Source organism: Lithobates pipiens, unplaced genomic scaffold (assembly GCF_037356315.1).
Source record: "Lithobates pipiens isolate NorthernLeopardFrog02 unplaced genomic scaffold, aLitPip1_a1.2 Scaffold_94, whole genome shotgun sequence".
Taxonomy (NCBI): domain Eukaryota; kingdom Metazoa; phylum Chordata; class Amphibia; order Anura; family Ranidae; genus Lithobates; species Lithobates pipiens.
Window position 1 is genome coordinate 2,180,895 of NW_027507917.1, and position 27,839 is coordinate 2,208,733.

Consider the following 27,839-nt stretch of genomic DNA (forward strand, 5'->3'; position numbering starts at 1 on the left):
CAGTGTGCACGGAGCCTAAGAGTTCACTAACGGCAGATAAAACGTGGTAGAATAGCGCTTGCGGTAAATCCGTTTTGAATGTGCCGTTCACTAAGAATTTTGCCTTAAAGCAGAAGTAAAGCCATCCATAAAGCAGTTTAATTTGCGGCACGTGTCGGCAATGTGACACTCCCATTGGTTGTGCGCTCAACAAAACTGTCAAACCATCCAATGGCCGGTGTCATAACTGATCACATGTGCAGCGTCATTGCAGTTGTAGATTAAACAGAGGAAACAATGGCGGCTTCCTTGGCTGAAAACGATGGGGGGGAGGGGTTTACTTTATAGTTTAAATAACAAATGCAGTGTTTGAGCGGTAATTACCGCATTCATGCGGTAATTTATCGCATTGAGCCGGTTGCTAAGGAACAGGCCGGGAAGCCAGGCGCTGCGTCCTTAACAACGGACGACTCATCAGCTGTCAGCAGGTTTGGCGCTGACAGCTGTATGTAAAAAAAAAAACATATCTTTTTCTGCCAGTAAGTCCCTTATACAGCCCACTTCCTGTTTCTTGTCTGGTCATTATCCTAGGCTTATGACATCATACACAGCGCTCTCTCTCACTCACTGGAGAGTTTGCCAGGGAGGGAGGGGGGATGAGTCATAAGAGGGCCAAATGAAAGTTGCAGAGCTGGAGGTGTGCCTCTGTGTAAATCCAGGAAGTGAACAGGCAGCAGCTTCAGCTGCCCACAGTCAAAATGGCTGCAGCCAGACTCAGCGGAGGGAGATTTCTGCAGCATATTTGGCAAGTACAGAATCACAGTATATATAAAATCAGGTCTTGACAAATTTGCTTTGAATCTAGGAGCCAGTTAAAAAAGTTAGGAGCCATTTTTTTTTAGAGTGGTATGGATTGTCAGCTCCTGGGGTAAGGCCAGTAATTTTCGCCCCCTAAGGCCGCGTACACACGGGCGGACTGTTCGCTCAACTTTGTCCGCTGAACAGTGTTTCAGCGGACAGTCCGCTCGTGTGTGGGGCTTCAGCGGACAGTTTCAGCAGACAGTTTGACGAACAAAGTTTTTCGGAAATTCCGAAAAACTGTCCGCTGAAACTTGGTTTGAGCGGACAGTCCGCCCGTGTGTAGGCCACTTTCAAAATGAGCAAACTGTTCCCGCTCGGAGGAAAGTCTGCTCATTTCGAGCGCGTCTCTAGGTAGGCGGGGCCCGCGAAGGAGACGTCGCGGGCCCCGCCGCCTGGTATGGACTTAAAGGGGAACCCCAACGCCGAAAAAAATCGGCGTGGGGGTCCCCCCAAAGTCCACAACAGACCCTTGTCCGAGCACGCTACCCGGCCGGCCAGGAAAGGGGGGCGAGCGAGCGCGCCCCCCCTCCCGAGCCGTACCAGGCCGCGTGCCCTCAACATGGGGGGTGCCTTGGGGAAGGGGGGGCCGCGCGGCCCCCCCACCCCAAAGCACCTTGTCCCCATGTTGATGAGGACAAGGGCCTCTTCCCGACAACCCTGGCCGTTGGTTGTCGGGGTCTGCGGGCGGGGGGCTTATCGGAATCCGGGAGCCCCCTTTAATAAGGGGGCCCCCGGATACCGGCCCCCCACCCTATGTGAATGAGTATGGGGTACAATGTACCCCTACCCATTCACCTGTAAAATAAGAGTACCCAAAAAAAAAAAACACAACACACGAGATAAAATATTTTATTGCACAGCTCCGGGGGTCTTCCGTCTTCGGGGGTCTTCTCGCCGGACTCCTCCGCTATCTTCTTGTAGCTCTTTTGCTAGCGGAGGAGTCCGGCTTTCTTCCTCCCCGCCGCCGGCCTCTTCTCCCGACTTCGGGGGTCTTGTCCCCCTCTTCGGTTCTTCTGCCGGGCCACCGCGCCTTCTTATAGCTCTTTTGCAGGCGGTGGCCCGGTCTTCTGTCGCCGCCGCCTTCCGTTCTTCTGCCGGGCCACCGCCTGCAAAAGAGCTATAAGAAGGCGCGGTGGCCCGGCAGAAGAACGGAAGGCTGTCGCCTTCCGTTCTTCTTCTTCTTCTTCTTCTTCTCCAGGAGATGTTGACACGTCGCTCTCTCCGGCCGGAATGCCCGAGCCGCACTGTGCGGCCACTTATATAGTGACAATGGGGCGGTGTCACATGGTATATGTCACATGGGTTGGTCACATGGGTTGATGTCACATGGGGACTATGACATCGTAAGGGGGCGGGGTCACCATGTGACCAACCCATGTGACATATACCATGTGACACCGCCCCATTGTCACTATATAAGTGGCCGCACAGCGCGGCTCTGGCATTCCGGCCGGAGAGAGCGACGTGTCAACATCTCCTGGAGAAGAAGAAGAAGAAGAAGAAGAACGGAAGGCGGCGGCGACAGAAGACCGGGCCACCGCCTGCAAAAGAGCTATAAGAAGGCGCGGTGGCCCGGCAGAAGAACCGAAGAGGGGGACAAGACCCCCGAAGTCGGGAGAAGAGGCCGGCGGCGGGGAGGAAGAAAGCCGGACTCCTCCGCTAGCAAAAGAGCTACAAGAAGATAGCGGAGGAGTCCGGCGAGAAGACCCCCGAAGACGGAAGACCCCCGGAGCTGTGCAATAAAATATTTTATCTCGTGTGTTGTGTTTTTTTTTTTGGGTACTTTTATTTTACAGGTGAATGGGTAGGGGTACATTGTACCCCATACTCATTCACATAGGGTGGGGGGCCGGTATCCGGGGGCCCCCTTATTAAAGGGGGCTCCCGGATTCCGATAAGCCCCCCGCCTGCAGACCCCGACAACCAACGGCCAGGGTTGTCGGGAAGAGGCCCTTGTCCTCATCAACATGGGGACAAGGTGCTTTGGGGTGGGGGGGCCGCGCGGCCCCCCCTTCCCCAAGGCACCCCCCATGTTGAGGGCACGCGGCCTGGTACGGCTCGGGAGGGGGGGCGCGCTCGCTCGCCCCCCTTTCCTGGCCGGCCGGGTAGCGTGCTCGGACAAGGGTCTGTTGTGGACTTTGGGGGGACCCCCACGCCGATTTTTTTTCGGCGTTGGGGTTCCCCTTTAAGTACATTCCAGGCGGCGGAGCCCGCAACGTCTCCGTCGCGGGCCCCGCCTACCTGCACACGCGCTCGAAATGAGCGGACTGTTGCCTCGTGTGTGGGCGAGTCCGTTCATTTCAAAAGTTGCGCGGACTTAGTACGACGAACAAAGTTTGCCGTATTTGTCCGCTCAAAAAGTGCCGTGTGTGGGCGTGTTCGTTCATTCAAAAGTTTGAGCGGACTGTTTGACGAACTTAGTTTCGGCAGACAGTCCCCGCGTGTGTACGCCGCCTAACTCACAATGGAGCACCCAGTCAATAACTTCAATGTGAAGCTGTTACATCAGGGTTATGGGCTGACCAGAAAGAGTAAGGCTGACAACAGATGGAACTGGTTGGTTTAGGCAGGTGGCACTGGTTGAAACTGGCAGACGGCACTGGTTGGAACGGGCAGATGGCACTGGCAGGTAGCAGTTGCAGGTGGCACTGGTTTGGGACTGACAGATGGCACTGGTTGGCACATGGAGCTGACAGATGGCACTGGCAGGTGGCATTGGTTGGCACTGGCAGGTGGCACTGATTGGCACTGGCAGGTGGCACTGATTGGCAGTGGCACTGATTGGCGGAGGCACGTGGCACTGTTTGGTGGCACTGATTGGCGGTGGCAGGTGGCACTGATTGGCGGTGGCAGGTGGCACTGGTTGTCACTGGCAGATGGCACAGGTAGGTGGCACTGGTTGGCGATGGCAGGTGGCGCTGATTGGCGGTGATACGTGGCACTGATTGGCGGTGGCAGGTGGCACTGATTGGCGGTGGCAGGTGGCACTGGTTGTCACTGGCAGATGGCACAGGTAGGTGGCACTGGTTGGTGATGGCAGGTGGCACTGGCAGGCACTGGTTGGCACCGGCAGGTGGCCCTGGTTGGCGGTGGCAGATGGCACTGATTAGCAGTGGCAGGTTTCACACTGGACACTCAGTGTGAAACTGAAAAGTAACAGAGGGGAGCTGTCAGAATTGAGCTTAATGTCGGGGGTGGGCGGGACCCGGTCGGGGTGGGCGGGACCCGGCTGGGTTGGGTGGGACCCAGCAGCTATCAAACACCAGCCAATGATTGGGCTGCTTATCGCTTATCAGGGTGCGATTTCTAGGTCGCCATGGCGACCTGGCACCTGGGGTTTGCCGAGCCCTGTATAAAATAATATGCAAAGTGGTTGGAGGGAAGCTTCAGATTGGCAAAGATGTTTTTATTACAAATTATGTGAGCCGACTGCAGTTCCTCTTTAACAAGGAGCCCCCCCCCCCCCCAGATCCTGCCCCCCCCTCCTATGTGAATGAGTAGGGGTACATAAATTCTACCCCTACTCATTCACCAAAAAAAGTGTCAAAAAGAAAAAAAAACACACACAGAGTTTATGACAATTCCTTTTTTATAGTTTTCTTTCAGATGTGACGCTGAGCAGAAAGCAGATGCCCAAAACGAAGATCGCCCCCTGCTGGAAGGTCAGGAATGTACGGGCAGTGCATCCGGCGAGGTGGTGAAGGTGGAGAAGCTGCACTCCCCTGTTTCTACCTCTACCGATCGAGCCACACAGACCGAGGTATGCTCCCAGACAGCAGGATAGGTCCCTTGTGCTGATTCCTCTGTTGTTAGCAGTACAGTTGTGCTCATACGTTTTCCTGGCAGTTGCGGCTGGAATTTTAGTTGGTCTACCTGACCGTGGTTTTGGTTTTCAACAGGACCCCTCATTTTCCTCTTCTTGATTAGAGTTTGAACACTGCTGATTGGCATTCTCAATTCCTTGGATATCTTTTTATATCCCTTTTCCTGTTTTATACAGTCCAACTACCTTTTCCTGCAGATCCTTTGACAATTCTTTTGCTTTCCCCCCATGACTCAGAATCCAGAAACGTCAGTGCAGCACTGGATGAAAGATGCAAGGGTCTGTCAGGAGTCCAGAAACTCATTGACCTTTTATTACACACACACTAATTACAAGCAAACAGATCACAGGTGAGGATGGTTCCCTTTAACCACTTCAGCAGCCCCGGGGGATTTTACCCCCCTTTCCTGACCAGAGCACTTTTTTGGCGATTCGGCACTGCGTCCCTTTAACTGATTTCAATTTGCTCGGTTGTAGGACGTGGCACCCAAACAAAATTAACCTCCCCCCACAAATAGAGCTTTCTTCTGGTGGTATTTGATCCTCTCTGCGGTTTTTATTTTTTTGCGCTATAAACAAAAGAAGAGCGACAATTTAAATAAAAATATTTTTTACTTTTTGCTATAATAAATATCCCCATTTAAAAAAAAAAAATATTTTTTTCCTCAGTTTAGGCCGATACATATTATTTTACATATTTTTGGTAAAAAAACAAACAAAAAAAACCCGCAATAAGCGTATATCGATTGGTTTGCGCAAAATTTATAGCGTCTACAAAATAGGGGATAGGCTCTAGTGTGAAAGGGGTCTTAAGGGCAGATTTGTGGAGAGACGACTAATAGTTGTCCTGTGGACAGATTCTCCCCCCTGAGCTGTGGATCTCTGCAGCTCCTCCAGAGTTACCATGGACCTCTTGGCTCTTCTCTGATGAATGCTCTCCTTGCCCGGCCCGGTCAGTTTAGGTGGACGGCCATGTCTTGGTAGGTTTGCAGTTGTTCCATATTCTTTCCATTTTCCGATGATGGATTGAACAGAGCTCCGTGAGACGTTCAAAGCTTGGGATATTTTTTTTATAACCCAACCCTGCTTTATACTTCTCCACAACTTCATCCCTGACCTGCCTGGTGTGTTCCTTGGCCTTCATGATGCTGTTTATTCACTAAGGTTCTCTAACAAACCTCTGAGGGCTTCACAGATGCAGCTGTATTTATACTGAGATTTAGTTGCACACAGGTGGACTCTATTTACTAATTAGGTGACTTCTGAAGGCAATTGGTTCCCGCTAGATTTTAGTTAGGGGGTATCAGAGTAAAGGGGGCTGAATACAAATGCCCCCCTCCCCCACACTTTTCACATATTTATTAGTAAAAAAAAATGTGAAAACCATTTATAATTTTCTTTCCACGTCACAATTATGTGACACTTTGTGTTGGTCCAACACATAAAATCCCAATAAAATACATTTACGTTTTTGGTTGTATCGTGACAAAATGTGGAAAATTTCAAGGGGTATGAATACTTTTTCAAGGCACTGTAATAAATGCACATTTTTAACGTGCATTTGTTTTTGTTTTTGTTTTTTACAAAAGGTGACCCCAGCCTTTCATTTCTTACTGGAGAAGGAGAATATGAATGTGAGGCCACCTCCGGTGTACATGGTCTCATATTCTAGAGCCCTCCATATCATGATCTATAGATTTATCTGTATGAATTGTGCAATATATTGTTTTTTTTAATGTGTTTATTTGTATACTATTCTAATAAAATGTATTACTTTTGTACTACCGTTGTACATATATTCAGATCCCCACCTGTATAGTCCCTGGGGAAATTTTCTCTCTTTTTTTTTTTTTTGTGTTGGGCATTGTTCAGTTTTGTCAATGAAGCCTCCGCCCTACGCGTGTCGCAGCGGACGTACAGCGGGTAAAATCTAGGTAAATCTATTGGGAAAGGTGCTATTGTCATGAAGTTTTCCCCCACATGTTGGTAACAACCAGTGCAATCTATACATACGAAGACACCAAAAACAAATACGTTCAGAAATGAAGTTCTGTGTAATAAAATGGAAGGACGCGGGGGAGAAAAAAGTATTAAACCCGCTAACTGAAATGTATTTAATACTTGGTACGAAATCCTTTGTTGGTGATGACGGATTCAAGGCGCCGTCTCCTGTATGGAGGAACGAGTCGCATGCGTTGCCCAGGTGTGATTTTGGCCCAATTCTTCCACACAGTCTACAGATCTTGAAGGTCCCGTGATCCTCTTCTATGAACTCTGATCTTTAGTTCTTTCCATCGATTTTCTATTGGATTCAAGGCGATTGGCTGGGCCATTCGAGCAGCTTTATTTTCTTTCTTTGAAACCAATTGAGAGTTTCCTTGGCTTTGTGTGTTGGCATGATTGTCCTCCTTGGATGTCCTCCTGGGATGTCCACTTGGAATGTCCACCTGGGATGTCCTCCTGGGATGTCCTCCTGGGATGTCTTCCTGGGATGTCTTCTTGGGATGTCCCCCTGGGATGTGCTCCTGGGATGTGCTCCTGGGATGTCCTCCTGGGATGTCCACCTGGAATGTCCACCTGGAATGTCCACCTGGGATGTCCTCCTGGGATGTCCCCCTGGGATGTCCCCCTGGGATGTCCTCCTGGGATGTGCTCCTGGGATGTCCCCCTGGGAGATGTCCACCTGGGATGTCCCCCTGGGATGTCCCCCTGGGATGTCCCCCTGGGATGTCCTCCTGGGATGTCCCCCTGGGATGTCTTCCTGGGATGTCTTCCTGGGATGTCCTCCTGGGATGTCCACCTGGGATGTCCTCCTGGGATGTCTATTGGATTCAAGTCAGGCGATTGACTGGGCCATTCTAGCAGCTTTATTTTCTTTCTTTGAAACCAATTGAGAGTTTCCTTGGCTTTGTGTGTTGGGATGATTGTCCTCCTGGGATGTCCTCCTGGGATGTCCCCCTGGGATGTCCCCCTGGGATGTCATGGGGGACGTCTTCCTGGGATGTCCTCCTGGGATGTCTATTGGATTCAAGTCAGGCGATTGACTGGGCCATTCTAGCAGCTTTATTTTCTTTCTTTGAAACCAATTGAGAGTTTCCTTGGCTTTGTGTGTTGGGATGATTGTCCTCCTGGGATGTCCTCCTGGGATGTCCACCTGGGATGTCCCCCTGGGATGTCTACCTGGGATGTGCTCCTGGGATGTGCTCCTGGGATGTGCTCCTGGGATGTCCTCCTGGGATGTCCTCCTGGGATGTGCTCCTGGGATGTGCTCCTGCGATGTCCTCTTGGGATGTCCTCCTGGGATGTCCACCTGGGATGTGCTCCTGGGATGTCCCCCTGGGATGTCCCCCTGGGATGTCCTCCTGGGATGTCCACCTGGGATGTGCTCCTGGTATGTGCTCCTGGGATGTCCTCCTGGGATGTGCTCCTGGGATGTGCTCCTGGGATGTCCTCTTGGGATGTCCTCTTGGGATGTCCACCTGGGATGTGCTCCTGGGATGTCCCCCTGGGATGTCCCCCTGGGATGTCCACCTGGGATGTCCTCTTGGGATGTCCTCCTGGGATGTCCTCCTAGGATGTCCTCCTGGGATGTCCACCCCCTCGTTTCATCTTCACCATCCTGGTTGATGGCAGCAGATTTTATATCAGGAATGTCTTGGTCCGATTTTTCCATTCATCCTTCCTTCAATGATATGAAGTTTGCCGGTACCGTCTGCTGAAAAACAGCCCCGCCCACACCACAATGTTCCCACCTCCAAACCTCACTGTTGGTATGGGGGGTGTTTTTGGGGTGATGTGCCATGTGACCTCCAAACATGGCGTGTACAGGGTCGGACTGACAACTCATGGGGCCCCCAGGCCACACAGTATACAATCACACAGTATACACGTACATGTACACACAGTATACACAGACATGTTTTCATTGGCTGAGAAGGTACTGGAGAGGTGGGGCAGCTATAATCTCAGGATTTTTAGACCAAAATGATGTCGGTAAGGGACATTTCAGAGACAGATGTAAAAAAAACACCACAGATTTTTACATACTGTCCCTGGTTTTACTGAGGCTGGCAACCCTGATGGCGCCCCCTAGTGGCCCGGGGGCCCTCGGGCATTGTCCGAGTGGCCCCTGGGTGTGTATTATGGCATCCATAAGAGTTCCATTTTGGTCTCCTCTGACCAGACTATATTCTCCCGGTATTTCACAGGCTTGTCTAAATGATGTGCAGCAAACTTTAATCGAGCTTCAAAATGATTTTTCTTCAGCAATGGAGTCTTGCATGGTGGTGAGCGTGCATACAGGCCATGGCGGGTGAGTGCAGTACTTATTGTGTACCCGCTAATTCCAGGTCTTTATGAAGCTCTCGACAAGTGGTCCTTGGCTCTTGGACAACTCTTCTGATTCTTTTCATTCCTCTGTAAAGCCTCATACACACAATCGGACTTTATACAAACTTTCCCGTGGACTTTTGTACAAAGGGCGTTGGCCGTGAACTTGTATTGCATACACACGATCGGACTTTTTCAGCCAACTGTCACCAAATCACCTGTTTTTTTTTGCTCTTTACCGCCACCTTTGGTCAACTTCTGTATTGTTGTCTGATCTTTTGCATTGGTTCTGATCATTCCTGTTTGTAAAGTCCGATGGTTTTCTATACACACGATCGGACTTTGCTCCATCGGACTTATGTTGTCGAAAAAGTTTGTCCGTTTGCACAGCCAACAAAAGTCAGATGAAAACCCGAAAAAGTGTGTCCGGTGGAGCGTACACGCGGTTGGATGTTGCCTTAAAACATCTCGTTTGCATGTTGTCAAAAAGTCAGATCGTGTGTACAGGGCCTTTAGGAACCTTGTGAGGAGCACCTGGTCATGGCCGGTTTATAGTTAAATGATGTTCTTTCCACTTCCAGGTTATGGCCCCAACAGTGCTCACTGGAAGATTCAGAAGTTTAGAAATCCTTCTGTAACCAATGCCATCCGTATGTTTTGCAACAATAGGGTTGCGAAGGTCTTGAGAGAGCTCTTTGCTTTTACCCATCATGAGATGTTTGTTCTGTGACACCTTGGTAATAAGACACCTTTTTATAGGCCATCAGTTGAGACTGAACCAGGATAATTTTTCTAATTACTGATAGATTTCAGCCGGTGTCTTGGCTTTCCATGCCTTTTTACACTTCCCTTTCTTCATGTGTTCAATGCTTATTCCCCGCGTCATTCCATTTTATTACACAGAACTTCATTTCTGAACGTATTTGTTTTGGTGTCTTTGTATGTATGGATTGCACGGGTTGTTACCGACATGGGGGGGGGGGGATTTCATGTCAGTAGCACCTTTACCAATAGATTTAGCTAGAAAAATGGTGACGTGTTCAATACTTATTTTACCTGCAGTAGGGATCACATGATCAACTGTGAGAGGGGATCAGAGCTGTGGGGATTGAAAGGCCACCATGGCAGAGCATCCCTTGCCAGCTCTCAGAGGGGGATGTTATGGAGCATCATGCTAAGGGATGTCCATTTATTAATTGCAAGCTGGAAAATAGCACCTAGCCTAGGCAGCCTAGATCACATGATTTCTTGCGACCAATCATCAGAGGGCCTGTTGTTTTTAATCAGGCAGACCCCCATCAGCGGAACGTGAACAACGCCCTCAGTGAGTATAGGAAAGGCTCCTCTCCATCCGCATGCAGACACACTATGCACTCACCAGACTCAGTTGACCCTTATTACAGGGAGTCAGATTCCGCATATGGGAAAATCCAAGATGTCATACATGAGGTTACCGGAATGAATCCGAACCGCTGCCATCATCCATTCTATATATATATATATAGATAGCGTAATTGAAGGCTCCAGTTTTGCCATATAGAGAGGGAGAGGAAAGAACACTCGCATGATGCAGTAATTCAATTCATTTATTTAAAAAAGAAGGTTGTATTGCACTTACATCAAAGAAGACCGGGATCAGCATGTATTGTATAGGAATGGGGGGGGGGTAAACCCCAAAGACGTCAGACGTAGGCTGACGAAACGGCGTTGGGTGGTGTTTGAGATACGTAATTTTTGTCATTTTTTATATATATCCTGTTTCCCCTAAAATAAGACCTAGCGTGATTGTCGGTGATGGCTGCAATATAAGCCCTACCCCCCCAAATAAGCCCTAGTAGGTCTTATTTCAGGGTAAGGCTTATTTTCGGGGGAAACAGGGTAGGGCTTATTTGAGGGGGTAGGGCTTATATTGCAGCCAACACCGACAATCACGCTAGGTCTTATTTTAGGGGAAACGGGGTATATATTGAATGGATGATGGCAGCGGTTTGGATTAATTCCTGTGACCTCATGTATGACGTCTTGGATTTTCCCATATGCGTAATTTGACTCCCTGTAATAGGGGGTCGATGAAGTCTGGTGAGTGCACAGTGTGTCTGCATGCGGGTGGAGAGGAATCTTTCCTATACTCACTGAGGACGTTATTGGAATCTATACATGGACTTCACAATTTTTATGTATTTTTCATAATTCAAATGAAGATGTATTTATTTATTTGTTTGTTTACTATAGTGATTTATGATATGCAATTTATAATATAAGAGTGTGGTTCCTTTTTTTTTTCACATCAGAGGTGTTTTCTTACACTTTTACAACACGCAGCTCTTTATTGTAGAAAAAAAAATGGATGGCAGAGAATCTAAGGCAACTATGGGCTTTCGTGGTACGGCAAGTGCTTACATAAACTCTCATATAAAAATATATAAATTTATTAGAAAACTACAAAAACACAATTAACCACTTGCCGACCGGCGCACGACGATGTACATCGACAGAATGGCACGGGCAGGCATAAGGGCTTACATGTACGTCCTTGCCTGCCCGCCGGTCGGGGGCCCGATCGGGCCCCCGCCCGGTGCCTGCGGCGGTCGGTGTTCGTTCGGGAGCGATCCCGGACGAGGGGACGGCCATTCATTCATGGCCACCCCCTCGCGATCGCTCCCGACGAATGAAAATGTCCCGTGACATCATTTCCTCTCCTGTAATGTAAACACAGGAGAGGAAGTGATGTAATCTCTCCTCCGTGTCGGTATTTTTCGTTCCGGCACCGAGGAGAGGGGTTCGGTGAGTTGCACCAACACACCCCACATACAGTAGAACATGCCAGGCACACTCACACCCCCCCTTTACCCCCCGATCACCCCCCAATTACCCCTGCCCCCCCAGTCACAGTGACACCAATTGCTTTTTTTTTTTTGCATTAAGGCTGGGTTCACATTGCAGCGGTTTATGAGAACGAATGTGATTCGCACCGCACTGCAGTGCAAATCACATCCGATCTCTGTGCGATTCGAGTTCAGCTATACAGATAGTATGGCTGAATTCGTGTCGCACCCGCCGCAAATTCGCACGGGACCCTTTTTTTGGCCCGCAGCAGAATCGGATCGCATGGGTGTTCACACCATGCGATCCGAGTTTGCAGATCGCACTGCGATATGCGAACTGATCTGGGGGTGTCATTAACATTTCACTGACACTCCCAGCAGTTCGCATAGGGCAGTGTGAACTGCCGCCGGGAGGCATGCGATGCGGGAACCCGCCGCGGATTCCTGGCGTTCCCGCATCGCTCCAGTGTGAACCCAGCCTAATAAGCGATCGTTTTTCTGATCGCTGTATTAGTGTCACAGGTGACGCTAGTTAGGCAGGTAGGTATTTAGGTTCGCCGCAGCTTTTTATAGCGCCAGGGACCCCCATATACTACCGCATAAAGCCCCCTGATTGCCCCCTAGTTAACCCTTTCACCAGTGATCACCATATAACTGTTACAGGTGACGCTGGTTGGTTAGTTATTTTTTTATAGTTTCAGGACACCCGCCATTTATTACCTAATAAAGGTTTAACCCCCTGATCACCCGGCGGGTGTCATTTGTGACTGTAATAACTGTTAGGGCAGTTAGGGTTAGCCCCCTTTAGTTCTAAGGTACCCCCCTAACCCCCCCAATAAAGGTTTAACCCCGTGATCACCCCCCGTCGCCAGTGTCACTAAGGCTGGGTTCACATTGCAGCGGTTTATGAGAACGGATGTGATTCACACCGCACTGCAATGCAAATCGCATCCGATCTCTGTGCGATTCGAGTTCAGCTATACAGATAGTATGGCTGAATTCGCGTCGCACCCGCCGCACCCGCCGCAAACTCGCACGGGACCCTTTTTTTGGACCGCAGCAGAATCGGATCGCATGGGTGTTCACACCATGCGATCCGAGTTTGCAGATCGCACTGCGATATGCGAACTGATCTGGGGGTGTCATTCATGCTCTACCAATCAACATCCGCCTGGAAGAAAATCACCTGGCTTTTAGGAAAAAACTCAAGACCTTCCTCTTTTAGCAGATGATCAAAGCTCGCCACAGCGCCTAGAGGCGATTCAGTTCGCATTGTGCGCTATATAAGTATTTCATTCATTCATTCATTCATTAACATTTCACTGACACTCCCAGCAGTTCGCATAGGGCAGTGTGAACTGCCGCCGGGAGGCATGCGATGCGGGAACCCGCCGCGGATTCGTGGCGTTCCCACATCGCTCCAGTGTGAACCCAGCCTAATAAGCGATCGTTTTTCTGATCGCTGTATTAGTGTCACAGGTGATGCTAGTTAGGCAGGTAGGTATTTAGGTTCGCCGCAGCTTTTTATAGCGCCAGGGACCCCCATATACTACCGCATAAAGCCCCCTGATTGCCCCCTAGTTAACCCTTTCACCAGTGATCACCATATAACTGTTACAGGTGACGCTGGTTGGTTAGTTATTTTTTTTATAGTTTCAGGGCACCCGCCATTTATTACCTAGTCTCACTAGTGTACCCCTAAATTTAGGGGTGTCTACTTTCCAAAAGGGGGTCATTTGGGGGGGGGGTTTGTGCCATCTTGGCATTTTATGGCCTTCAAAACTGTAACGCCCTTAGAAAGCCTGAAGGCGGTGCTTGATTTTCGGGGCCCCGTACGCGGCTAGGCTCCCAAAAAGTCCCACATATGTGGTATCCCCGTACTCAGGAGAAGCAGCAGAATTTATTTTGGGGTGTCATTTCACATATGCCCATAGCATGTGTGAGCAATATATCATTTAGTGACAACTTTGTGAAAAAAAAATAAAAAAAAAAATTAAAGTTTGTAATTTTCCCGCAACTTGTGGCAAAATATAAAATATTCCATGGACTCAAAATGCCTCTCAGCAAATAGCTTGGGGTGTCTACTTTCTAAAATGGGGTCATTTGTGGGGGTTTTGTGCCATCTTGGCATTTTATGGCCTTCAAAACTGTAATAGGTAGTGAGAAGTGAAATCAAAAATTTACGCCCTTAGAAAGCCTGAAGGCGGTGCTTGGTTTTCGGGGCCCCGTACGCGGCTAGGCTCCCAAAAAGTCCCACATATGTGGTATCCCCGTACTCAGGAGAAGCAAAGTATTCAATGGGCTCAACATGCCTCTTATCAATTTCCTTAGGGTGTCTACTTTCCAAAATGGGGTCATTTGGGGGAGTTTTGTACTGCCCTGCCATTTTAGCACCTCAAGAAATGAGATAGGCAGTCATAAACTAAAAGCTGCGTAAATTCCAGAAAACGTACCTTAGTTTGTAGATGTGACAACTTTTGCGCAAACCAATAAATATACAGTTATTGACTTTTTTTTTACCAAAGACATGTGGCTGAATACATTTTGTCCTAAATGTATGACTAAAATTGAGTTTATTGGATTTTTCTAATAACAAAAAGTAGAAAATATCATTTTTTTTCAAAATTTGCGGTCTTTTTACGTTTATATCGCAAAAAATAAAAATCGCAGAGGCAATCAAATACCATCAAAAGAAAGCTCTATTTGTGGGAAGAAAAGGACGCAAATTTTGTTTGGGTACAACATTGCATGACCGCGCAATTACCAGTTAAAGCAGCGCAGTGCCAAATTGTAAAAAGACCTCTGGTCATTTACCAGCAAAATGGTCCGGTCTGAAAGTGGTTAATAGAACAACCTTCGGAACAAGGTATGGACAATACACATAGACAAATCTCCATAAAGGAACTGAACAGTAAGGCCATACTGGACAAAATGACGATCGAACTGATTCAAACTGAACATGTTTCGCGCAGTTCCCGCTTCTTCAGGAGTAAAGTTCACAGGAGATTATATGTAGTTGTCTCTATAAACATCTAGGATCGATTGATGCAATTCAATCAAGGTTTATTGTTTTATGTATAGAAAGAAATAAAAATATTTTTGATATTAATCAAATGTCCTATGTGTTCACCAAAACCTAAGGTAGCTACTTTTCTTTTTTCCTGCTGTTGGTACGCAAGTTAAAAGCGGGACACAACAGCAGGGGAAAAGTCTCTTTTCTTTCTTTTTTTTCTGACTATATGTTAGCTACGGCTTCGGCCTTGTAGACTCTGAGGAGTGACATAAGGACTTATTTCTTTCAGAGGGGCCCACTGCCACTATTTGGATTTATTCGGTAGTGACAGTGGATATGGTCATGTAACGGTATAAATTATGGACAATACACATAGACAAATCTCCATAAAGGAACTGAACATTAAGGTGTATATTTAATCATCCACAATAGGGGAGGACAAAATGACGATCGAACTGATTCAAACTCAACATGTTTCGCGCAGTAACCGCTTCTTCAGGAGTACATTTTCACAGGAGATTATATGTAGTTGTCTCTATAAAGAATAAACATTCAAATAATGAAGTATACAAATCAAAAAAAATAACAAATAATAATTATGTGAATATAATTTAAATAGAGGTGCTAGAAAAGACTGAATACATAATCTAACCCCCTCTTACTCCACAGAGGGGAATATAATAGACAATCTCTATGATGCACACATAATTACATAAGATGGAATTATGAGTCTTCTACCACTCACAGACAAAGGCCCATGAAGGATAGTAAAAAAAAAAAAATCTAGCTTACCATAACCAAATCCAACAAATCAAGGGGACGTCTAAAAGCCCCAAGGTGCAAATTCCCGGGGCGAGTGTGGGTGCCAGGACAAGATACACAAACGGAAAATAAGTATACTCGCTGTCAGAAAGAAACAAAATTGATATCTATGTCAATCAACATTTACTAAAATGTCAATATAGATATATAAATAGATATGATAATAACTTTTCTTGATCATACATCACGGGACACAGGAGCTTCATTACATAGTGGGTTATATAGGCACCTCTGGTGATTGGACACTGGTTGACCCTAATTAAAGAGAATTCCTCCCCTATATAACCCCTCCCACCTGGGAGGCACCTCAGTTTTTTCACCAGTGTCTGGGTGATGGTCACGTAAAACTTAGCTCTATGCAGGTCCCTGCGAGGGCCGAAGGGCTACAACAAACCGGATCCATACCCCGGGCCGATATTTGACTCCCAAGATGGTATGGTACCCGGGCCTCGTCTGCCGAAGAAGCGAGGTTTTGCCTGTAAGTCCTCTCCATTGGAAGACTGGGCTCTGGGAAAACCAGACTTGGGGTACTGTTTACTCAGAGCGCCCGAAAGTTTCTGGCAGAGCTTTCTACATGGCCCAGGTGGGAGGATCTTTTCGTAAGAACCCCAGATATACCTGAAGGTTGGCTAACAATACCCGCCGTGATGGGTGAAGGCTGGAATTGGTCTGATTCAGCAATTCCTGCGGCGGGGACAGGTAAGGGAAGTCATCCTGTATATTTAAATATATGAATGGATTTCTTCATTGTGAGTAGTTGTATGTCTTACCTGGTTTCCACCACTAGAGGGAGTAAGAGCAGCCTGATGCATACTTACATGCCTTTCAATACAAACACGCTCAGTGAAAGCCTGGTTTCTCCAGCTACTCACGTCTCCATTACAGTCCCTGCCACAGATGAAGGTAAACAGGGGTCCCACGCAGTTCAGGGGTCCCACGCTGCTCCGTTTTGGGTTCTCATCCCCCCCTGGATTCCGCGGTCCTCGTGCACGCGCGCGGACGCATGCACGCGCGCCGGGCGCGCTCCCGGCCTTATGGAGGAGGGGGGGTGTGGTTGCGAGCCGTTCATGTCAGTGTGCACGGCGCTGTACTGCGCAGGCGCCAGGCGGCAGTTTTTAAAAAGCCCAGAGCGTCAGGGGACTGTAACTGGACACACAGGAGCTGTGGGCTGTAAGCATCCGTGGGGATTGGATCCAGGCAAACCTTAAGACACCTACTCAGCATCAGGTTGTGCAGTTTAAGCATATATTGATTTATTGTGAGACTTTTAGCGCAACAGTGATCGCACTTGTACTAGTACCTCTGCTTTGTAGCCTAGTACTATGTCTCCTCGTAAGAGGGTCTCAGGGGGAGGTAATAAGAGCACTGGCAAGTCACCGCCTAGGTCCAGGGGTTCCAAAAGTGCCTGTAAATTACCATCCCCCTCTGCAAGACTGGAGCCAGCCTCTCAAGACGAGTCGGTGCCCCTTTCAGGTTTTGCAGCCTCTCCTAATGTCGCAGCCCCGGTATATGTCACTGAGGACTCCCTGAGGGCTACATTGGAGGGTTTTGAAGGGAGAATCATGAATTTTATTTCTGCTTCCCTAAAAGATAGCAGGAAAAGGGGTAGATCCCCTCCCTCTGCTGAAATCCCTCTCTCAGATAGTTGTTCTGAAAATGAGGAGGGATCCCTATCTTTGGATAAGGGATCATGAGCAGTCGGATGAGTCAGAGGAAGAGGAGATAGTCCCCTCCTCCCAGGCACTCAGAAAGCAGGTGCAGTATTATACTGAATTGGTGCGTACCACATTCAGAATGCCGGCTTCTGAAGTCGCTACATCCTCTGTCTCTTCCCTGGGAGTCAGGAAAGCCCCACAGACTGCTTGTTCCTTCCCAATTCATCCTTTAATGGATAAATTGATGCATGAGGATTGGGGACATCCCGATAAACTGTTTACTCCTCCCAAAAGGTTTTCTATGCATTATCCTGTGGAGGAAAGTTTCACCAAGAAATGGGGGGTCCCATCTGTCGATGCGGCTGTTTCTTGTGTGAATAAAAACCTAACTTGTCCTTTGGATAATGCGCAGGTATTCAAGGATCCAACTGATAAAAGGCTGGAAACCTTATTAAAAAGCCTCCTTTTCCATGGCTGGCGCTGTGGTGCAACCTACAGTCGCAGCCGTGGGGTTGTGTCAGTTTCTCACGGAACAAGTTAAACAGATGTTTGAACTCCTTCCCAGTGAGGAAGTAGAAAATTATGCAGAATTGCCTCACATCCTGTGTTTCATAACTGATGCGATTTTGGATTCTGTTCAACAAGCATCACGTTTATCCCTCATGTTGGTTCACATGCGAAGGGCTCTATGGCTAAAGAATTGGGCTGCTGAGCTGTCATGCAAAAAGCATTTGACTGGGTTCCCGTTTAAAGGGGAGCGTTTGTTTGGGGAAGAATTAGATAAATTCGTCCAAAATATTTCAGGAGGTAAGTCTACTCTCCTTCCAGTCATAAAGAGCAAACGTCCTTCATTCAGGCGTGCTCTCTCTCTCTCTCTTAAGAGCATCAAGCTCTAAACAGTGGCGACGGCCTTCTCAGTCCTCCTCTGCTAGAAAGGTTCAAGGCCGAGCCCAGGGACAGAAAAAGACTTGGGGGCGAAAGCCTGCCAAGCAGACCCCCAAAACCTCCTTGTGAAGGGGCGCCCCTGCTCGGCAGAGTGGGGGGAAGGCTCCTGCAGTTGCAGGCGCCTGGCGGGAAGAGATTCAGGACAAGTGGGTGATCTCTTCAGTATCTCGGGGCTACAGGCTAGAGTTTCAGGAGATTCCACCTTCTCGTTTCCTAAGGTCAAGGATCCCCAAGGATCCAGTAAAGCAGAAACCGCTATTTCTGGCCTTAGATCAGTTACTATCCCAGGGTGTGATAGTAGAAGTGAGCCCGAAAGATCAGGGTTCAGGGTTTTATTCAAATCTCTTCACCGTTCCAAAACCAAATGGAAGTGTCAGACCTATCCTGGATCTGAAGGATCTGAACCGGTTTTTACACATCCAGACCTTCCGAATGCAGTCAATCCGCACTGTGGTCTCCTCCCTGCATGGGGGAGAATTCATGGCATCAATAGATATCAAGGATGCATATCTCCATGTGCCAATTTTTCCCGCACACCAGAAATTTCTAAGGTTCGCGGTAGAGCGGCGCCATTTTTAATTTGTGGCCTTGCCGTTCGGGCTTGCTACAGCCCCTCGAGTCTTCACAAAGATTCTGGACCCTCTCTTAGCAATCTTAAGAGTTCAGGGTATAGCCGTCATGGCTTATCTAGACGACTTGCTTCTCATGGAGAGAACTGCAGCGTTCCTAAGTCGCAGCGTCACCAAAACGCTAGAACATCTAGAACGCCTAGGTTGGATTATAAACCTAGAAGAGTCGTCCCTACAACCGACTACCAGGTTGGAATACCTAGGTATGATTATCGACACCGCTCAGGGCAGGGTGTTTCTTCCAAGGCTAAAGGCCTTGGCCATCGGAGATCTGGTGCGCCTGATTCTGGGCAGAAGATCTTCCTCCATTCGGTTGTGCATGAGACTATTGGGAAAGATGGTCGCCTCCTTCGAGGCCGTCCCATTCGCCCAGTTCCACTCGAGGCCTCTGCGAAGATGCATCCTTGCGGCTTGGAACAGGAAGCCCCAATCCCTGGATCTTCCTATGCGTTTATCCCCCGGGACACGCAAAAGTCTTGTCTGGTGGTTACAAACCAGGAATTTGCTGAAAGGCAAAACTTTTCTTCCTCTCTCATGGAAGATTATCACAACAGATGCCAGCCTGACAGGCTGGGGAGCTGTATTGGAGGGAACGTGCTCGCAGGGGAAATGGTCTGCGACCGAAAGTCTACTGCCCATAAATATCTTGGAGATTCGGGCAGTTTACATGGCACTCATAGAGTGGTCTTACAGACTGCGAGGTTTCCCGGTTCGGGTTCAGTCCGACAATGCCACCGCAGTGGCTTATATCAATCACCAGGGCGGTACCAGAAGTCTGGTGGCCCAAAAGGAGGTGAATCGCATACTTGTCTGGGCAGAAAAGCATGTTCCGTGTCTTTCTGCAGTCTTTATCCCAGGAGTGGAGAATTGGCAGACGGATTTTCTCAGCCGCCAGCAATTGTGCCCAGGAGAGTGGGCTCTGCACCCCGACGTGTTTCAGAACATATGTCACAAGTGGGGCACTCCAGACGTAGATCTGTTTGCATCCAGGTTCAACAGGAAACTGGACGAGTTTGTATCAAGGACAAGAGATGCACTTGCTCAGGGGTCAGATGCTCTGACGGTTCCCTGGGATCAGTACAATCTGATCTATGCCTTCCCCCCGAGCCCGCTACTGTCGCGGTTCCTGGGAAGGGTCAAGAGGGAGACGAAGTCGGTCCTTTTGGTGGCCTCGGCTTGGCCCAGGCGACCATGGTATGCAGAAATCATGAAGTTGGCAGTAGGCAGGCCATGGATCCTTCCTCTCCGGCCAGATCTGCTCTCACAGGGTCCAATCTACCATCCTGCTTTACGCAGTCTGAATTTGACGGTTTGGCTGCTGAGACCCACATTATGAGAGACCGTGGCCTTTCGGGGCCAGTCCTTTCTACTCTGGTCAATGCCAGAAAGCCGGCCTCCAGGCGTATTTATTACAAGATCTGGAGGACATATGTTTCCTGGTGTGAACCCAGGAGATGGCATCCTAGAAGGTATGTCATTAGCAGAATCTTGGCCTTTCTCCAGTCAGGCCTAGAAATGAATTTGGCCATAAGCACTATCAAAGTGCAGATTTCGGCCCTGTCGGTATTTTTTCAAAAACCGCTTGCATCACATTCCCTGGTACGGGCTTTTATCCAGGGGGCTATGTGGACAAAACCGCCAGTTAAACCTCCGGTATGCCCATGGGATCTGAATTTGGTTCTCTCGGCCTTACAGGGGCAACCATTTGAACCTTTGCAGCTGGCTTCTTTAGCTCTCCTGACTAAAAAGCTGGTCTTCTTAGTAGCCATATCCACGGCTAGAAGAGTATCAGAGTTGGCAGCTCTTTCCAGTAAGGAGCCGTATTTAATTATCCATAAGGACCAGGTGGTCATGCGTCCCAACAGGTCCTTTCTACCTAAGGTGGTTTCGGGTTTCCATTTGAATCGGGATGTAATCCTACTATCCTTTTTTCCGGACCCTCAGTCCACAGAGGAAGAGTCTTTACACACTTTGGATGTGGTTAGAGCAATCAGTATTTATCTTCAAGCAACTTCGGAGATAAGGAAAACTGATTGTTTATTTATTCTGCCGGAAGGCCCCAGAAAGGGTCAGGCAGGTCAGGGTCCACTCTCTCAAGGTGGATCAGACAGGTTATTTCTCAGGCCTATGGCTTAAAGGGGAAGATTCCTCCTTTTCAGGTGAAAGCGCACTCTACTAGGGCTGTCAGTGCTTCTTGGGCAGTGCATCACCAGGCCTCCCTGGCTCAGATCTGTAAGGCTGCGACTTGGTCATCAGTCCACACATTCACCAGATTCTATCAGGTGAATGTCAGAGGGCAAGAGGATATCGCCTTCGGGCGCAGTGTACTGCAGGCTGCAGTTTAGGTCCTCAGGTCCCTGGCGGTCTATGTTTATGATCTGTGTCTCCCTCCCCTCAATCTGAGCATTGCTATGGGACATCCCACTATGTAATGAAGCTCCTGTGTCCCGTGATGTATGATCAAGAAAATGGGATTTTTATATACAGCTTACCTGTAAAATCCTTTTCTTGAGAGTACATCACGGGACACAGAGCTCCCGCCCCTCTTGGGTTTTACGTGGTTTCTTATTGCTTTGCTACAAAACTGAGGTGCCTCCCAGATGGGAGGGGTTATATAGGGGAGGAATTCTCCTTAATTAGGGTCAACCAGTGTCCAATCACCAGAGGTGCCTATATAACCCACTATGTAATGAAGCTCCTGTGTCCCGTGATGTACTCTCAAGAAAAGGATTTTACAGGTAAGCTGTATATAAAAATCCCATTATCAATAATACAGACATATAATACTTTCATTAACAAAAGCCAGCCAGCTTTGTGGCTCCTTTTATCGTCTTTTGGAGATCTGCCACCCACCCACCGCCACGCCACCATATTTTTGAATACATTTTTTTTTTTTTTTATGAAATGATTATAGGTCTGTATTATTGATAAGTTATCATATATCTATATTGACATTTTGTTCGATTTGTTATGGTAAGCTCGATTTATTTATTTTTTACTATCCTTCATGGGCCTTTGTCTGTGAGTGGCAGAAGACTCATAATTCCATCTTATGTAATTATGTGTGCATCATAGAGATTGTCTATTATATTCCCCTCTGTGGCAGAGGAATAAGAGGGGGTTAGATTATGTATTCAGTCTTTTGTAGCACCTCTATTTAAATTATATAATTTTTTTTTTGATTTGTATACTTAATTATTTGAATGTTTATTCTTTATAGAGACAACTACATATAATCTCCTGTGAACTTTACTCCTGAAGAAGCGGTTACTGCGCGAAACATGTTGAGTTTGAATCAGTTCGATCGTCATTTTGTCCTCCCCTATTGTGGATGATTAAATATACGCCTTACTGTTCCAGTTCCTTTATGGAGATTTGTCTATGTGTATTGTCCATACCTTGTTCTGAAGGGTTGTTCTATTAATTGTGTTTTTGTATTTTTCTAATAAATTTATATATTTTTATATGAGAGTTTATGTAAGTTCTTGCCGTACCACGAAAGTCCATAGTTGCCTTAGAGTCTCTGCCATCCATTTTTTTTTCTTCAAATATATAAGACGAGGGTACTTTAAAGTTTTTTTGTTTTTTCTTACTATACAGTAGCATTAATTGAAGATCTTTATTGTAGTTTATTTGTTTTTTGGTCATTGATTTGCTCGGGTTTGGAATCTATTGGTTTTCTTTTAGACCCCCCGCCCCCCCAATCAGCAAGTCTAAAAGGAAGATAATCCTACATAGGTTCTGAAGAAACATGGCTGGCAAATATGGCCATTTAAAGAGAAAAAAATGAATCCCAAACAATTTTGTTCCTTTTGAACCATATTTATATTTCAGTTTCTCTTGTTGTCATTTGAATGTTGCCCCTTCAAGTCTAATTCTTGCTGTTTTTTTTTCTTCTTTATGGTGGCAGAACACAAGGCCGGGTCGGATCCAGCAGCAGGTACTGCGGGAGTTGAGGCGGTGCCGCAAAAGCGCGGCCCGCGCTCAGAACGAGAGGGACTGCATGAGAGCCGCGATGGACCACCTGATGCAAGAAATGAAGGAGCTGAAGGAAATGATGGGCGCCGCCAATGCTTCGTCCAGTGTCGGCCCTCCGCAGCCCTCCGCTGCTCTGGCCCAGGATCGCTGTTCGTTGTGGAACCAGACCCCCGAGGAGCGGCAGTGTACAGAACCGGGCCGGGCCTCCCCGGAGAGCAGTTTACATTGTGCCTACAGATCCCCTCTAGACACAGTCTCCGATCAGAGACACGATCGCCTTTCCTGGTTGTACAGGAATTCTCCTGACCTGGAAGACGATATGTTACCCACGACCACCATCAAACGAGAGGAGGAGGAGCCGGAGCCAAGCCCCTCCCCCGAGTTTCCCTTTTACAGACTCCCCCAGTACGCTTCCCTGCAGACCGGAGAGCGCCTACCCAACATCGCAGTGCATCCGCTCAGCACGGAGAAGGAGTGGACGCTGTTGGCCCGCAGCGCCGGGAAGCCGGGCAGGTTCGCGGCTCTCGTCTTCCGCGCCCTCATCCCCTTCGACATCTATAAGAGCTGGGTGAACCGCGTCAACCTGGACGGCTTGCGGGGCAGGAAGGGGATCCCGCTGAACGTCAAGCAGCGCGTGATGGCGATCGTGGAGCGCCACTTCAGTCTGCGCAAATGTGATCACAGCGAGGTGCGCAACAGGCTGAACGAACAGCTGCGCACCAGACGCAAGAGCGACAAGCTTCCGCCATCGCTCTACCAGCCAGTGGTGCCGTATTAGATCAAAAACTGCCGCTGAAAACTGCAAAGTCCCTCCCCCTGCGCTTCTACAATCTAAGTGGAGGTGTGAGCATTGCAAGCACTTATCCCCCTCCACCCTTAATGACACGAAACCGCATGAGAAGCCTTCTGTGCGTGCTTTGAAGCATTAACCAATCCCGTTGTTGGAGATATCAGTGCTTCCCGGAGCTGCCTCCCAGCAGAGGCGTTCTCAACTGTAACTTGAATAGCAGATAAAGATTTATTTCATATTCCATATTGACAGTTTTCAGTTACAGACGGATGAGAAAATACTGATAATATACAGGTGGAATGTTTTCCTATATATGATACTGGCTGTGCAGGTAGGAGGTTCCACCAGTCACATCTCCCCCTTATACTATATGGAGGTCCACCTAAGAGACGGCGCACCCCTCTGGTTACTGGAAGGAGCTGCCATACTTCTCATAGCACTGCAGGACCCCTGACTGAGAGGGTGCCTGGGGCCCCATCGCTCTGGACACGTTGTCCTGTATTTTCCAGCTGAGAAAGAATGAACGGACAGGGGAAAATCCATAGTTCTTCCATATAGCGTGTTCCTGCTCCTGCATGCTGCATTCTGGGTGTGCCAAACAGCATTTTGCCAATCAGGATGGAGACTCTAAAAATGTCTGTAGCAGAGGTCAACGTATTTCTCCATGTGTTCTGGTGTTGAATGAGCCCCCACATCCTCCTGTGCATAAATCCACTGTCTTCTCTGGGTCCAGCATGGAAGTCTTCAGACCAAGAGTCAGCAACCCTTTTCACAATAAGACCTCATTCACTGGGGCACTGAGGCCCGTGTACTATGAAGGCCCTAGACCAGTGATGGCAAACCTTGGCACCTCAGATGATACCCATCACTAAGCTCTGGAGGGGGCGGAGGGAAACACATTGGGGGCATGGTCTGGTCGGTGCCCAGCACTGAGGATGACCACTCCATTCATTGCAGTAGGACACCATAGATGACCAACTTCCAGAGGTCACCCTTCCTTCCTTAAACTCTTGGCACCCCAGATGTTTTGGTACTGCATTTCCCATGGTGCTCATGCACTCTGCAGGGTATGAATGAATGACTTGTATAGCGCTACCTATGCGAACTGAATCGCCTCAGGGCGCTTTCTTGCCAACGGTGTCCATCTGCAGCTTTTATGCGGTCCTTTAACCTGTAGGGTCCCGACACACTTACAACATTGACATACACATACGGCCAATTTTTTTGGACAGGGTCTAATTAACCTACCAGCATGTCTTTGGAGTGTGGGAGGAAACCGGAGTACCCGGAGGAAACCCACGCAGGCACAGGGAGAACATGCAAACTCCAGGAAGATAGTGTCGTGGTCGGGATTTGAACCAGCAACCCTATTGCTGCTGGGTGAAAGTGCTAACCACTACACCACTGTGCTGCCCATCATGGGAAATGTAGTTCCAAAACATCTGGGGTGCCAAGGTTCGCCATCACTTCCCTGGGTCCAGTATGGAAGTCTTCAGACCAAGAATCAGCAACCCTTTTCACAATAAGACCTCATTCACTTGGGCGCTGAAGCCCATGTACCATGAAGGCCCTAGACCAGTGATGGCAAACCTTGGCACCCCAGATGATACCCATCACTAAGCCATGGAGGGAAACACATTGGGGGCATGGCCTGGTTGGTGTCCAGCGCTGAGGATGACCACTCCATTCATCGCAGTAGGACACCATAGATGTATAACTTACAGGAGTCACCCTTCCTTCCTTAAACTCTTGGCACCCCAGATGTTTTGGAACTACATTTCCCATGATGCTCACGCACTCTGCAGTATAGTTGACCATCATGGGAAATGTAGTTCCAAAACATCTGGGGTGCCGAGGTTCACCATCACTTCCCTGGGTCCAGCATGGAAGCCTTCAGACCAAGAGTCAGCAACCCTTTTCACAATAAGACCTCATTCACTTCAGCTGAGACCCATGTACCATGAAGGCCCTAGACCAGTGATGGCAAACCTTGGCACCCCAGATGAAACCCATCACTAAGCCATGGAGAGAAACACATTGGGGGCGTGGCCTGGTTGGTGTCCAGCGCTGAGGATGACCACTCCATTCATCGCAGTAGGACACCATAGATGTCCGACTTCCAGGGGTCACCCTTCCTTCCTTAAACCCAACGAAGTGATGGTGAACCTTGGCACCCCAGATGTTTTGGAACTACATTTCCCATGGTGCTCATGCACTCTGCAGTGTAGTTGACCATCATGGGAAATGTAGTTCCAAAACATCTGGGGTGCCAAGGTTCCCCATCACTTCCCTGGGTCCAGCATGGAAGCCTTCAAACCTCTTGGCACCCCAGATTTTTTGGACCTACATTCCCCAAAACATCTGGGGTTCCAAGAGCTTAAGGAAGGAAGGGTGACTCCTGGAAGTTATACATCTATGGTGTCCTATTGCAATGAATGGAGTGGTCATCCTCAGCGCTGGACACCAACCAGGCCATGCCCCCAATGTGTTTCCCTCCATGGCTTAGTGATGGGTATCATCTGGGGTGCCAAGGTTTGCCATCACTGGTCTAGGGCCTTCATGGTACATGGACCTCAGCGCCCAAGTGAATGACCATGCACTCTGCAGTGTAGTTGAGCATCGTGGGAAATGTAGTTCCAAAAACATCTGGGTGTGCCATCACTGCCCCTAGACTACAGGTGCTACGTGCAGACAACCCAGTCATTAGGACACACACAGTGTGCGTTTGGGTTCACTCATCCACAAATCAATCAAAAGAGAGAGGGCGCCACCACCTAAGTGTAGCTATTTGTTATTGCCATAAAGGGTATCACATTAGGTGGAATGGCTGTGTCCATGGAGCCCTGTGTCCTAATGGAATTGAATGGAGTCAACAGATGCTGGAAAAAAAAACACATCCACGGTATAAGGGTCTTGAAGCCTATGTGAAAGAGGCGGAATGGGTCTACTTGTAAAAAAATTTGCTCAGTCGTCACAAATTCTGACCATATTTTGCTTATCGCGGTGATTTCCTATGATCGCCAGCTCCATCTAGGGGCCCCCAGTGAGATGTTTTTCTGATTGAGGAAAAATAGCGCCATTATGGCCTGTTAGATGAGGATGGCGATCACAGGAAATCACTGTATTAAGCAAAATACAGACAGAATTCATTATGACTGGCCAGTGGCGGAACTACCAGCATTGCAAAGGTCTCACTTGGCACCGGGCCCTGGTGCTTTGCCACTGTAGTGGGCCCCAGGCCTCCTCTCTCCCCTCCCCTTGCATTCGCTTTAAAAGTTATGAGAAAATCTGCAAGCGCCATACACAGGATGGAGCAAAGTCTGTGGGGCAGTCAGTCACTCTGTGGGGGGGGGGGGGTCCCTGATGTAAGGCAGGGTGAAGAACCTAAGGTAAGTGGGGGGGCCCCCAAAATGAGAGTCCCCTCTTACATCAGTGAACCACTTTACTTTAGTGTATTCACTCTGCAGACTCTGGTGTAAAGGGGAAATCTGATATAAATGGGTACTCTGGTAACCTGAGCTCCCCCCCACATCAGAGTTCCCAGCGTTCCCCCCTTATATCACAGTGCAGGAGTAATCTTTTGGTAAAGAGGAACTCTGCAAACTCTCATGTAAAGGGGGGTTCTGGAGTCACAAACAAACCCAAGGATAAACCGAGAAAAAAAAAACAAGCCTTACTTACCACCAGCAGGTGGCGTCTTTTTGTATCACGGGGGTTTTGGAGTCCTCTTACATCAGAGTTTCCCTTTACACCGGAGTCCACAGCATTCCCCTTTCTTTCAGGGTCTGCAAAGTGCCCCTTTACATCAGGGTCCGCAGAGTTCCTCCCCTGCACCTTAAAGTGGAAGCCCTCATTCAGGGGTCTCTGAGAGTGCTGGGAACTCTGATGTAAGGGGGGACTCTGTAAAGGGCCCCAGGGTCAGTGGGAAGGGCCCCCGGCTCAGATCCTTCATGTTTTCTTTTATCGGGGGGCCCTGACGGTTCTAGTTACGCCTCTGCGACTGGCCAAATGTTTGTGATATTCCTCCAGCAATTTTTTTTCATAAATAGATGACAAGTGGCAGTTTACTGTACTGGCACTAGACAGCCGGCATGCCAAGTGTACCATAGCGTGCCGTATGGTTACTTTTCATTCTTACATCTGGTAAACTCACCATACTATGAACTAGACAACTCATTTTTAATTAAATC

The 27,839-nt window shown here is 48.4% G+C and overlaps 1 protein-coding gene across 3 annotated transcripts in view; it reads left to right on the forward strand.

Moving 5' to 3' along the window:
- LOC143973741 (uncharacterized) overlaps positions 1–26,083 on the forward strand; it is a 65,976-nt gene extending 39,893 nt beyond the window's left edge. For all 3 annotated transcript variants that reach the window (XM_077474582.1, XM_077474579.1, XM_077474580.1), the window contains 2 exons: positions 4,436–4,600; positions 22,792–26,083. In XM_077474582.1, coding sequence (XP_077330708.1) covers positions 4,436–4,600; positions 22,792–23,637 — 1,011 coding nt within the window. In that variant the 3' untranslated portion in view covers positions 23,638–26,083. The remainder of the gene's footprint in view (positions 1–4,435; positions 4,601–22,791) is intronic.
- The last annotated feature ends 1,756 nt before the right edge of the window (positions 26,084–27,839 follow it).